Source organism: Haliotis cracherodii, unplaced genomic scaffold (genome assembly GCF_022045235.1).
Source record: "Haliotis cracherodii isolate W230 unplaced genomic scaffold, xgHalCrac1.p SCAF_15, whole genome shotgun sequence".
NCBI lineage: Eukaryota > Metazoa > Mollusca > Gastropoda > Lepetellida > Haliotidae > Haliotis > Haliotis cracherodii.
Window position 1 is genome coordinate 33,766,251 of NW_027266270.1, and position 14,538 is coordinate 33,780,788.

Genomic DNA, 14,538 nt, shown 5'->3' on the forward strand with positions numbered 1-14,538 from the left:
ATTCGTCAAAGGCCAGGAATGCTTCTTGCAGTCACTGTTGCTGTCTGGAATCGATTTCGTAGGTGTGTTGTCTTGTCGATTATTGGTTACGCGTGGCCTGCCACTCCGAGGATGGTCTCTGACTGCATTCGTCTGTTGCCAACGTTGCCATAAACACCAAATGGTGTTTCTGTGGACGTTAAATTGTCTTGCAACATCACTCGATCCTGCTTCAAGCATACCAATGGATCGCAGACGCTCATTTTCGGCATTTCGTAATGTTGAATAATTGCGTAATTTTGTTGTTTTTCTGAGTGGTTGTTAAACAATGCATGTGGAATCCGGTTAATGCACGTTTTTATACCCATTCTTGGGTTGTGAAATGCATGGGGCTTGCATAAAAGTCAACTTTTGCATGGAATGCATGCTTTTCTGTAGCAGTTGCATTTTTGTGACTTGATTCCATACATGTACATTATTGAAAACCAACTTTACTTGTTTGCAAAATACACTAAAATATTGGTGTCACGGGAACTTTTGTTGTTGAGTATACATGCTAAATATGCGATGTTGTGATATTTGTAATTTTATTACAAGTAGCTGTTGCGGTCAATATAAACTGAAGCGGAGGACATTCTGACGTAATAACTGAAAAAGATCCTCAAAACTCATCCCTGAAGTAATTTATCTAATTATCCCACAAATATATAGTACTGATTGACCATTCACTTTTATAATTAATTAGAATTTATTATAATCAGTTTATAGTATAAAAACGTCTCGAAATAGACGAAGGTAGATGTTTGAGTATATGATTAGTGTAGATTGTAGTATATATGATTAGTCAAGTCTTTGAAAGGCATTTAGAAGTGATACACAAAAGGAAGAGAATTTATGGATCTACATTCTTTATTATGAGGAACACGAAGTTTCGGAGTATATACTTACTCCTTCATTCACCTGATGAAGGAGTAAGTATATACTCCGAAACTTTGTGTTTCTGGTATGTCCAGCCAACAATTTCTTGTTTGAAGCAAAACCAGAAGACAAAAAAAAATTCAGGTGAGGAATCGAAACCAGGCCTTTAGTGTGACAAAAGAAACGCTTTAACAACTTAGCTACCCCACAATAATGTTTAACAAGGCTGCCAAAGAGTTTGACAAACTGCAACAAATGAATGGTTTTGGAGGACAGGTATAATATACTACCATTAATACTGGGCAGTTTTGATTGTATACTCCCCTGGGAGCTGAGAATAAAAATTCAGTGCACACTGATCCATTGACCAGGGTAATAATGAGTTATGATTGTTATTAACAATGCACAATTGACCAAGCCACTTTAATCCCATGTCATCAATGAGTCAAAAAGTAAACGAAAATAACACTGTAATTTTGATTTCAAATATGCTGATATTAAACCCCTCCATTCTTTATTGAAGATTTTATTCTTCCAGCACATATTGATTTCAATTCCATGAATAAAAAAAAGGAAAAGTGAGTTAGTGAGTGAGTTGGGTTTATGCCGCTTTTAACAGTATTCCAGTTATATCCCGGGGTGTCAGCTTGATGTGGGAGGAAAGCCCGAAGTGATGCAGGCCTCAGACGTTTACCACTTTGGTGAAACCCAGGAGCATGGGTATGGTGGTGACAAACCTAGAAACATAATCAGGGCGAACCAGGATTTGAACCTACGATCATAGGTTTATGACGTGCCCAGGGGACGCAACTCTGCACAGCTAATCGCGGCGCCTAAGACGACTGGGCCACCCGTGCTCACCCCAAAAAAGAAAACGTATGGCCCCCACATTTCACAGGATGCCAGCTGGAGGTAATACCTCAGTCATGTGTACCCAAGTCAAGCTTTGATTGTGTGAGCATGTATTGTCTGACGTCCAAGAATTTCACATTTGTAGAATAATACTTTTGCTGATTTCAAAAAGACTTACAGAGCCTAGTGACTGAGTAAGTAAATGTTGAAAACCTGTCATCAATATTTCTGCTGCTTCTCATGCCCTTTACATAAATGTTTAGAATAGGCTCTTTACATAAGTGTTTAGAATAGGCTCTTTACATGTGTTTAGAATAGGCTCTTTACATAAGTGTTTAGAATAGGCTCTTTACATAAGTGTTTAGAATAGGCTCTTTACATAAGTGTTTAGAATAGGCTCTTTACATGTGTTTAGAATAGGCTACTGTACATAACTGTTTAGAATAGGCTCTTTACATGTGTTTAGAATAGGCTATTTACATGAGTGTTTAGAATAGGCCCTTTACATAAGTGTTTAGAATAGGCTCTTCACGTAAGTGTTAAGAATAGGCTACTGTACATAACTGGTTAGAATAGGCTCTTAAAATGTGTTTAGAATAGGCTCTTTACATGAGTGTTTAGAATAGGCCCTTTACATAGAATAGGCTATTGTACATAACTGTTTAGATCAGTTTCTTTACACAACTGTTTAGGATAGGCTCTTTACATAACTGTTTAGAATAGTCTCTTTACATAAGTGTTTAGAATAGGCTACTTTACATAACTGTTTAGAATAGGCTCTTTACATGTGTTTAGAATAGGCTACTTTACATAAAAAAATATATATGATAAAATAAAATATGATTTCTGCCGGATTTCATCCTTTTACAAAATAGCTGTTGTTTAGGAAAAGTGTTTTTTTCAAACATGTATGTGTATTTTGTAAAGAAAATCCTTTAGAAACGAGAATAACTATCAGTTGTTGTTCAGCAATTTATATGAGGTTTATAGGGTTGGAACAAAATAACTAGATTCAGTCAGTTATACTATACCACAGTTTTTATTCAAGTATCATAGAAAAATCACAATCATACCAGGGACTAGGGCTCCCACACTGAGCCCAATGGGAAGTGAACCCACATCCATCTGCATGGCAAGCTAACACTTGCCATTCACCCTATTCAACAACAACTTAACAAATACAAATAATCTTGTAAGGATAAGGTTACAGTTACAGACTAGAAAGCAATTATGTCAATGAGTTGAAGCTGCAGATATAAAGACATATGGTTCTCCGCACCACCTTAAATAGAATCACATGACACTGTAGCTCACACTTTTACTGGCAGGGCTTGATTTAAGGAACTTTATTTAACCTGCACCAGGTGCATGATGACATGAAAACCAAGTAGCACCAAACAAAACCAGGTTGCACACTGGTCCAATACAGATATCAAAGTTGAAACAGCCCGGTCTGCTGCCAGTGTCCCATAAATTAGTGATGCATTGCTGTAAAATGTAATAGGAACATGTGCACATAATCTTGATTTACCCACAATTTCAAGACATCAAGCACAAGAAAGTATGACAAATTACACGTAACACAGGGATTAGTTACGTAGTGTAGCAAATAAACTTAAGTGGTTTTGAGTGTGTCTTGAGACCGATGTGTGTGGTCCAGTAGGAGTTAGACACAAATGTTTGACATGCACTTGGGGCATGTAAACATAAATATTAGGTTGCGTTTTTCAAAAATAGGTTGCAAATAGGTTGGTGTATGTTTTATATAGCTAAACCAAGCCCTCACTGGAATAAGGCAAATAAGTAACAGGACCTTTGAACGACCAAAACAATATGAATATTTCATAACGATACATGCAGAAACGGCTCAGTAAACTTCGATGTGGGCAACATGATATTTATGTCTTGAATTGGATGTGAATTATGTGAGCACCTTTGATGCATCATTGATGGGATATATATACACCAAACTTCAGCCCTAAATATAGAGGTTTCAGGGAAAATAAAAAAATGGGTTAATCCGGATACTAATGTGTATCACATCTCACAATTATACATGAAATGATGAAGTAAATGACCAAAATGATATTCCTCCATGAAAACAAGGACTATTCAGCACTTCATTGACACCGATCTTGTAAAGATCTGGGTAAGAATTTGTCTTCAGCTACAGTTATAACCCATGCTTGTTGTAAGTGGGCGACTAAGGAGATCAGACTAAGGTCAGACTCACTGAGTTGGTTGATGCATGTCAATGAAACCCAGTTGTGTAGATCAATGCTCAAGATGTTAATCACTGGATTGTCTGGTCCAGACTCCATTATTTACAGGCTGCCATCATTTTGCTGGAATATTGCCAAATGTGGCGTTAAACAACAAACACATCATAGACGCCATTGGTTGGGTCATCCTTGAAAAGTTTCAGTTTCAAGGCGATGGTTTCAGGAGTCATTAAAGATCTAAAACATTATAAGGGAGGGATGTGCGATAAGTACAGTTGAACTGACAGATAAGATAAGCTAAAAAGGGGGGAAATGTATGCAAGCTTTTGGTGCAAGAAGGTTCATTTCTTGTCATGAAGCAGAACAGCCTGCATCATATAATCCTGGAGAAAGAGGTGCAAGAGAACCATATGTCCTATTAGAAGCCCAATACAAATAAATAATCTGAATTCCATTTGTACATTTTATAAGTTTGAACACAATAAATGAGAAATACATGAACACAACCATAACAAACGGTTCTTTTCATAAAATGACCATGATCTATAAAAATTCCATACTTTCATCACGCAGAAAATTTGTACAGAATATTACAAATTTACAATGACAAAACAATAAGGCTCTCAAACATCGTCCAGAATAACATCAGGGATAAAGGTTAGGGAGCAGTTCAAAAGTTGAGAGAAAGGCTGGACTTACTTTTATAAAAGCTCTCACCATCATAAAACCATTGCAAAGTTGGTTCAATTGACAACAGAACATATTTGAGGAGGTCAACAATTTCACCATTCAGATCCTTAGGGTAATACTCAAAAATTGAGTAATTGTTTTAAAAAATCCTTTTATCAACTTTTGAAGTGCTCCCTGAAACGGTTCTCTTAACAATCTGAGTAACATGATTTGGTAAAGTAAACCAGTACACAGTTCTGGACACTACACATGGGCAGACAGTGCGAACAGACAACTGTGGAACTGACCTACAGGAACAAGTGGAAACACACATTGGCACAAGTCTGTAACAGGAATACTCTGGTGCTCTCATACACGTACTATGCGGTTCATTAGGGGTGAAACGATACAGCGAGGTCACGATACGATACGCATCACGATACATGGGTCAGGATATGATACGCATTGCGATATGTATATTTACGTAAAACCTCTTGATAAATAAATATTTCAGAGCAGGTTCAAACAGGAGAGATAGTTGTAGACACGTTTGTAGCGCCTATTTTTAGTAGTGAACTTAAAATGCTAATTTCAACATGATGCAATATTAGAGTGAGAAAAACACTGAGGGTCTTTAAGAGAGTAGTGATTTATTTAAGCAAGTGTATCGTCTTGTATCGATACAGAAAAAACAGTATCGCATATCGTATCGTCACATAAAAACTCACAATGCACCGATGTACTGTTGCACCCCTAGGTACAATGTGTGTCAAGATACTTGCATCGCTCTGTGCTACATACTATGATGTAGAAATCCTGGGTAAATTTCTGTGATCAAACTATTAGGCAAGAAAAACTCTAAAATGGCACAAAAAGAACTATTTTCTCTACTCTGCCAATTTCAAACTTTTTCACCATGAAACAAGATCGAGCATTCAATAGATTAAACTTACAACAGGTTAACTGATGAAGTAAACATACCAAACACTGCACATACGGCAACATATACTACTCAAAAGAAGTTAAAGACCACATGATTACCCATGGCCAATGAAAATATTGGGTGTTCTTTAACTTCTTTTGAGTATTATTTCAAGAAAATGTTTGCAGAAAAAAACGAATTTTTCATAAAAAAATCTGGTAACTGAGAACTAAAACAAAATCTGGCCTGAAGCTCTGGTTATTTATGCAATGAAAGGGCATGGAGTGTAATGAAAAAAAGGGTGCAGGGTCGGAAGATGTTTTGACGGGTTGTTCCGTTGTAAATGAAGGGAAACCCACTAAGATGGTTATAGTATTGCCAGATCAAGGATTATAATCAGCGCAAAACTGTGACTTGAACCACTGAATATCGGATCCTGGTTTGACTAAGGGACACAACTCTGCACATCACATTGCAGCTACCAGGTACTTAGACCATTGGACCAAATGTGAGCTTGTATTAACAAGCAAAACATTCTAAAACTATACAAGGAAACAATGTGTAATCATAACACGGATGCAAGTACCTTGATGCATCCATCCATTGCACAATAGGTGACGCCGACAACCAACCACATTTGACATTCTTCAACTTTTACAGTAAATGTACTAATTATAAACAAGAAATTGATCTTGACTCCAAATGATTTTACCTTGATGGTTAGGGATTGGTATTGCAATTTGTGTTGAAAATTATGCATTGAGAGTTACCTCCCTTCCTTAATATTCCATGATATGATAAAAGAATGATATTCAATCATAGAAACCAAAAATACTTCATAATACTGCAATATTAAATGACCATTGAACAAAACATTACATCTGTTGGTCTAAGAAACGGTGTTTTGGGGAAAATACCAGCATTAGAAACTAACAGTTTTAGTCCACTAGTCCTAATAATGATAACACATAGCAAAACCCTTAAAAAGGGCAAATGTCTTCTAGTCCTTGAGATACCTTAACTATTGGGAAGTTTGGCAAGGACTATATGACTAGTGCCAATTTCTATCACTGAATACTTAGTTGATTTACAGTATACAATTGTCTTGAGGCATTTCTTTCACTAAATACTGGATGCGTAATGTGGTGTGAGTAATGATATCCTTTGATATATCCCACGTCCCCTTTCAAGAAAACAATGCACTCCGGTTTTGTCTTAGTTAAAATACTGTGTCATTTACAAGCAAATCACGATGAGAGCATAAAGTATTTGTTAAAAGATGGACTCATATCCACTGATTTGAGTACAAAATAAAATTCAATCAGTTCAACCCATTGTACCATGCGGCAGCTATAGTCACTAGTCAAAAGTCTAGCTTAACGCAGGGAAAATATAGCCATTGATAGTTCATAGTCTAAAATGTACTGACAATGTATGGGCTGGTACACCTTGACCCGACTGAGCACCATACCTTGGAGATGAGGCCATCATCTTCGAACAACCAATTCTTCATTCTCTTAATGTGGCTTCTGATGTAGGCAACATCACCAAATGACAGTCTGGAGTATATGATAAAATTATATTTTTGAATCTCTTTCAAATGGAATGATATCATTAGTATAAAATAGCCACCATTTTTCACTAACTATTATGCCCACTCGCGTATTGCCAACTCTCACTCACCCCCATCAGAACTGTCCCCACCACCCCTGTCCCTCCTGTTGTCCTCAGAAGGGGAGGGGGTGTCAGCCCATCGACCCTCAATAGGGTTAGTGCATTTCCGTGGGGGAGAGTTGGCCAGTCGATCTTCAACTTGAGTGGTTTCATTCGGGGAATTATCAGCCCATCGGCCTTCCATATTCTCCTTAACTGGAGGACTAGTATCTGCCCATCGACCCTCAATAGGATCGGGTAATTTAGTGGGTAGAGTTGCCTCCCTTTTATCTACAACTGAATTCACTTCTCCATTCGTTTCTCTCACTGGTGATAGTTCTTGCGAAATAGGCCTTTTCATAGGCGATTTTGATTTCTCTTTTCTATCACCATTGTCTCTAGTTTTCTTTTCCTTCTCAGTTTTACGGTCTTCATGATCAGAAAGGTGGTTCTTTGAGCTTTTTCTGTCACCTTTTCCATCTTTGGATTTTGATTTTTTGGGGGACTTTGAGCGTGGCGATGGAGACGATCGGGAGTGTTTGCGATTGCGTTTGCTGTCTGAGGAACTCTTCTTCTTTGAAGACTTGGATCTAGAGTTACTCCTGCGAAAGGTTGAAATACATGGATTAAAACAAAATGGAAAATCTTTGGGTAAAGGCTTGGTTTTAGAATCAGCAATATTAAGTTGTTGTTTTCTGTGACAAAGATCTTTGGGATATAAAATTAAAAAGTGTTTAACGTCGCATTCAAAATTATTGCCCTAATATAGCGACTTGCATGCGTGTGTCTGTCTGCTTGTGCTAGTCTGGACAAATGCTGGTTCTATATTGCTAGCCCACTAAGATACCATGCAGCTGCTTAACATGAATATCCCACTCAGACACAGCATACTGACTCCGAGCTGACCAGTCCTTGTTTTATCTCCTTAATATTGGGCAGGGTAACAGCAAGTACCCATCTATTAACATCTTTTGATACGACGCGGCGGATCAAACTGCCGACCTGCAGCTCTCTGGGCAGGAGCTCTATCCACTAAAACATGGATGCCATCTTTGGTCTCCTGCTAAATGTAACGCAGAATTTGAGTGAGCAGTATTTCAGTGATAGAAGTGGCAGCACAACAACTGATTGTTGGGGGAAATGCCCAAAGTGATACAGGGTCCCATTCCACAAAGTGATCTTAGCGTTATAATGATTGTAACTCCCCTCTGTTAGCAGAGTCTTATAACAGTCATAGTTCTTTGATGAACTGGGCCCAATCAACAACTGCGACAAGCATGAATATGGTCATGACAGACCAACGGTTGATCTGATTGTCTGACAAACAGAAGAAGCACTAATCCCTCACATTGTAACCTGCAGCATGTGTGATGGACTGACACCTGCAGAGTTTTGTTTGCTCGTTTGCGGTTTAACACGACTCTCAGCAATATTCCAGCTATATGACGGAGGTTTGCAAATAATCTGGACCAGAAAATCCAGCAATTGACATCATGAGCATCGATACATGCATTTGAGATATGATGACATACATCAACCAAGTCAGCGAGCCTGACCACCAGATCCAATTAGTCACCTCTTACGACAAGCATAGTGTTTCCTATGGCAAGCATGGGTTGCTGAAGACCTATTCTAACCCAGATTCTTCATGGGTTGACACTTGCAACGGCCACAGGGTACAGTTTTTGTCCCGGGCAAAACTGCATGGACGAATGTACTTTCTTTCTTTTGCACATCACCACCAAGCCACAACACAAGGGCAGGTAGGTTACATGTAATGACATTGGATTGGACACTCACAAATGAGGCCCAGTCAACTGATCAGTAATGACATTCACCAATAGTGCGCACCACCCTGCCAAGCCCCACTCCTTCTATTTCTTCAGTGAGTGAGTGAGTTGGGTTTCATGCCAGTTATATCACGGCATGCCATTCCTTCAGATAATAGGGAGTGAGTGAGTATGGTTTTACGTCGCTTTCAGAAATATCATGGCTGGCGACGCCAGAAATGGTCTTCACACATCGTATCCATGCATGGAATCTAACCAGGGTCTTCGGCATGACACCTACAGATAATAACCGTATGAGGATGTCGCAAAAATACAATATTTGCCTACCGACTACGACTCTTGGAACGGCTTTCGCTGCGACTGTAGGATCGACGGCTGCGTCGTTGATCACGTCTGCTGCGGGATCGGGAGCGTGACCTCGACCTAGTCCTGAAACGGTTTTAAAACCCATAAAACAATTCTTACATAAACATGAGTTGTGATGGAGTGAAGATATGTTTGGCATGCTCTGCAATGATAATACACAAACAATTCCTTACATTTAATTATTAATTATCTTGTTACATAATTGTGTATCATTGTAAGCAGCATTGCCATGACAACCTTGGTAATGACCTTATTTATTATAAAGAAGGAAACTAGTACATCTTGTCAAAAATCTAAAAATTAGAAAATATAATTAAGTAGAAGGTTGCATCATTTACTGAAATGGTACTATGATTATTAACATCATTCAAAACTAAACAATTGATCTTAAGGTAATGAATCTGATAATATCAGATAATATAATCATTATCTTGTACACAGTGTTGTTACCATAGTTACAGACAATACAGTACTCAGTTGATCTACATTCACACAATTTTAGTATTCAACTTGTAGTGATATAAATGTTATATAATTGTGCAGTTTACTGCCCAAAATATGTCTGTGGTGCAAATTTTCTCATCTTGGATGGTTAATCTCTTGTAAACAATTGAGGACCAAACATTGTTATTTTCTAGCTACTTTTAATGTATGCATGCAGTCAGAGTGAGAACAGAGTTGTCAGATTATCATTCATGATAAGGGCCTTTATTTTTGTCAATGGGGGCCCTGAGTGTGAGATGGCATCATAAATGCTTTTCTATACAATATCAACAGCACTCACATACATATATGTGCCATCCTCTTTATGTCTATTTATCGAAGTGAAAGCACACACAAAATTCATGTAATAATAAAAACAACTGAACTGGGACTCTCTTTGACTCAGTAAACCGCCACAACACAAAGCAGAATAGGTCTCACTGAATGATAAGGTGCCTTGTGAATGGATGTGAGAAGGATTTTATTCAATGATGGAAATGTCCAGTGATGTGGGGATGGATTTTATAGAATGGAACAGTGATGTGCGAATAGATTTTATGTGGGGATGGATTTTATAGAATGGGATAGTGATGTTGGAATGAATTTTATAGAATGGGATAGTGATGTTGGAATGGATTTTATAGAATGGGATAGTGATGTAGGAATGGATTTTATAGAATTGTACAGTGATGTTGGAATGGATTATTAGAATGGTCCGATGATGTGGGGAAGGATTCTAAAGAAAGAAACAGTGATGTGGGAATGTATTTAATCAAATGGTACAGTGACGGGGAACGGATTTTGTAGAATGGTCCGGTGATGAGGAAATGAGTTTCACAGAATGGTCCGGTGACCATGGAAATGAGTGAGTGAGCGAAAGTATGGTTTTACGCCACTTTTAGCAATATTCCAGCAAAATCATGGCGGGGGACACCAGAAATGGGCTTCACACACTGTACCCATGTCGGGTATTGAACCCGGGTCTTCCGTATGACACGTGAACGCTTTAACCACTAGGCTACCCGACCGCCCTGAGTTTTACAGAATGATCAGGTACCATGTGAATGTCTTACTTGATAAAAGTACCTTTGAGATAGATTTCACTGAAGGATTTGTTTTGTTGCTTAATGCTGGGAGCAATATTCCTATAAAATGGCAACCTGCAAATAATTGAATCAGGACCAGACAAGCAAGCCAGTGATTGATACTATGAGTAATGTCCCACGCTGTCAGGATACCATGACAAGCAATCAACCAAGTCACAGAGCCTGGCTCACTCACCCAGACCCAGAATCAAACAGGGACACTGAATGACCTGGAATCAAACAGGGTCACTGAATGACCTGGAATCAAACAGGGACACTGAATGACCTGGAATCAAACAGGGTCACTGAATGACCTGGAATCAAACAGGGTCACTGAATGACCTGGAATCAAACAGGGTCACTGAATGACCTGGAATTAAACAGGGTCACTGAATGACCTGGAATCAAACAGGGTCACTGAATGACCTGGAATCAAACAGGGTCACTGAATGACCTGGAATCAAACAGGGTCACTGAATGACCTGGAATCAAACAGGGTCACTGAATGACCTGGAATCAAACAGGGACACTGAATGACCTGGAATCAAACAGGGTCACTGAATGACCTGGAATCAAACAGGGTCACTGAATGACCTGGAATCAAAGAGGGTCACTGAATGACCTGGAATTAAAGAGGGTCACTGAATGACCTGGAATCAAACAGGGTCACTGAATGACCTGGAATCAAACAGGGTCACTGAATGACCTGGAATTAAAGAGGGTCACTGAATGACCTGGAATCAAACAGGGTCACTGAATGACCTGGAATCAGACAGGGTCACTGAATGACCTGGAATCAAACAGGGTCAATGAATGACCTGGAATCAGACAGCGACACTGAAAGAAAAGGCACCGTGGGAATGGATTTCTTGAATGACAAGCACCTTTGAGAATGGCTTTCACAAAAATCTTCTGAAGTAAATGAATACATAATGCATTATGCCATTTCTGTTGGACTCTTGGATAGAAAGCAGGTGGATGGTTGTCAAACGAAGCTCTCCATTATAAGGCTTCAAAGGGCTTTGCAAGAAGCAATTTGAAAACTCCCATCATAACAAAATAATACATGTCGCATGAATTTTGTGTGTGCTTTTTCTGCTTTCAAATGCGTGCTTGTTTCAAGATCAGTATTCAGTGAGAATAAAGTCATCTATGTAATGCACAGAGACAAGTCTGTCACTCATGTAAGTCTTAAATTATACATGTATTAAAATGGTTACAACGGCAGCCATGGCAACAAGCTGTTACCATGGCAGCAAATGATACGTACCTTTCAAACCTCAAAATCATGCTGAGCCAGACCAACCAAATTACACTGATGAATTTCACAACCTGCCAAGGTCAGTCACCTTGACTCTTAAGGTCATCAAAGGTCACAACCAAGGTCATCACCATCTCTCTACTGTCCACCATTACATGATTTCCATGGGGTTCACCCACACACACCAAGGAAGTCCACCATTGATTGATGAACAATCAATCACGAGGCCCCATCTTACACACGATTGCCACAACACCCATCACCTTTACATTGCCGACCTCAAACCATAACCATTCTACCTGACCAAGGAAAATGGTGGAACAAATCAACCACTAGGTAATAACCAGCATGTGATGCTTGGACATAATTATATGATAGGTAACATATCATAGTTATCACACAAATAATAACATCATTACAAGGTACAAGTGTTCTCCCTGTGCAATATCCGACCCTCTAACCACTAGGCACCCACATCCCTCCCAGGGTGACAGGAAACCAGTGCTATTGTCTCTCTTAGTATTTTATCACAGACAGTATATATCTAATATCCGGCCCTCTAACCACGAGGGACCCTCTAACCACTAGGCACCCACTTCCCTCCCAGGGTGACAGGAAACCAGTGCTATTGTCTCTCTTAGTATTTTATCACAGACAGTATATATCTAATATCCGGCCCTCTAACCACGAGGGACCCTCTAACCACTAGGCACCCACTTCCCTCCCAGGGTGACAGGAAACCAGTGCTATTGTCTCTCTTAGTATTTTATCACAGACAGTATATAACATGTATAATATCCGATCCTCTAACCACGAGGCACCCACATCCCTCCCAGGGTGACAGGAAACCAGTGCTATTGTCTCTCTTAGTATTTTGTCACAGACAGTATATAACATGTATAATATCCGACCCTCTAACCACGAGGGACCCTCTAGCCACGAGGCACCCACATCCCTCCCAGGGTGACAGGAAACCAGTGCTATTGTCTCTCTTAGTATTTTATCACAGACAGTATATAACATGTATAATATCCGATCCTCTAACCACGAGGCACCCACATCCCTCCCAGGGTGACAGGAAACCAGTGCTATTGTCTCTCTTAGTATTTTATCACAGACAGTATATAACATGTATAATATCCGGCCCTCTAACCACGAGGCACCCACATCCCTCCCAGGGTGACAGGAAACCAGTGCTATTGTCTCCCTTAGTATTTTATCACAGAGAGTATATAACATGTTTAATATCCGGCCCTCTAACCACGAGGGATCCTCTAACCAATAGGCACCCACTTCCCTCCCAGGGTGACAGGAAACCAGTGCTATTGTCTCCCTTAGTATTTTATCACAGAGAGTATATAACATGTATAATATCCGGCCCTCTAACCACGAGGCACCCACATCCCTCCCAGGTTGACAGGAAACCAGTGCTATTGTCTCTCTTAGTATTTTATCACAGACTGTATATAACATATAAAATCCTTTGCATATTTCTGTATGAGAATTCAGTTGCACTTACAGACAGAATGCTAAGTATTATTTCTTGTTATAATCTTATTTTGCTCAGGACTTCATGGTTCCTGCTGTCCTAGAATGCAAGTAACACAAAGCACATATTTCATACTTGACATTTGTCTTCGACCATAATCCTATCCTTTTGGACTGTGTTATCAATGTAAACAGAAAAATATAATCTCAACAAATATTCAGAACTACTTTAAATGAATAGCTGCCAGTCGTAGGTTGATCCTATTATTGATAATGCGATAACATCTCATTTCCTGACAACATTTATGGCATAGTTCAAGGAAAAACATCTGAGCGTTTACAAAAAATAAATCTGAGGTAAAATATTTCAGTTAACTTCAAATTCAAACAATATGTGAGATTATTTATAAATGGCAGGAAAAGAGTTATTTACATAATACCGGCAATAATGGATGATACATAGCAACCAAAATATTTCCTCATAATTACACTGGTTATACGAACACTACACAAATACAACAGATTGTACAACACACCAGGGAAAACACTTGTACAGCAACACAGAGTGCAGATATTATCATCTGAACTGGTTGCTTGGCAATAAGATAATTCAATTGAATAATCACGATAAATTGTTACATATATTAACTTATTAGTCAGAAAAATATTCTAATCTGTGCATATATATTTCAAGCCTCAATTACAAAATATATATTCCCTTATAGACATAATGATCTGTTATAAAAACTTAATTACTGAGATAGCTTTTTTCAAGCTACAATGTTACTGGATTTAGTGCATAAAGGTATCCTTAAATGCATTCATGGAACTTAATGCTTTAAGTGCAGTA

At 38.9% G+C, this 14,538-nt stretch overlaps 1 protein-coding gene across 5 annotated transcripts in view; it reads right to left on the reverse strand.

The window, feature by feature from the left end:
• Positions 1–2,785: 2,785 nt before the first annotated feature.
• Positions 2,786–14,538, reverse strand: part of LOC139462539 (serine/arginine-rich splicing factor 7-like) — a 45,645-nt gene continuing 33,892 nt past the window's right edge. For all 5 annotated transcript variants that reach the window (XM_071244337.1, XM_071244341.1, XM_071244338.1 and 2 more), the window contains 2 exons: positions 9,333–9,434; positions 2,786–7,817 (listed from right to left, as the gene is read on the reverse strand). In XM_071244337.1, coding sequence (XP_071100438.1) covers positions 7,238–7,817; positions 9,333–9,434 — 682 coding nt within the window. In that variant the 3' untranslated portion in view covers positions 2,786–7,237. The remainder of the gene's footprint in view (positions 7,818–9,332; positions 9,435–14,538) is intronic.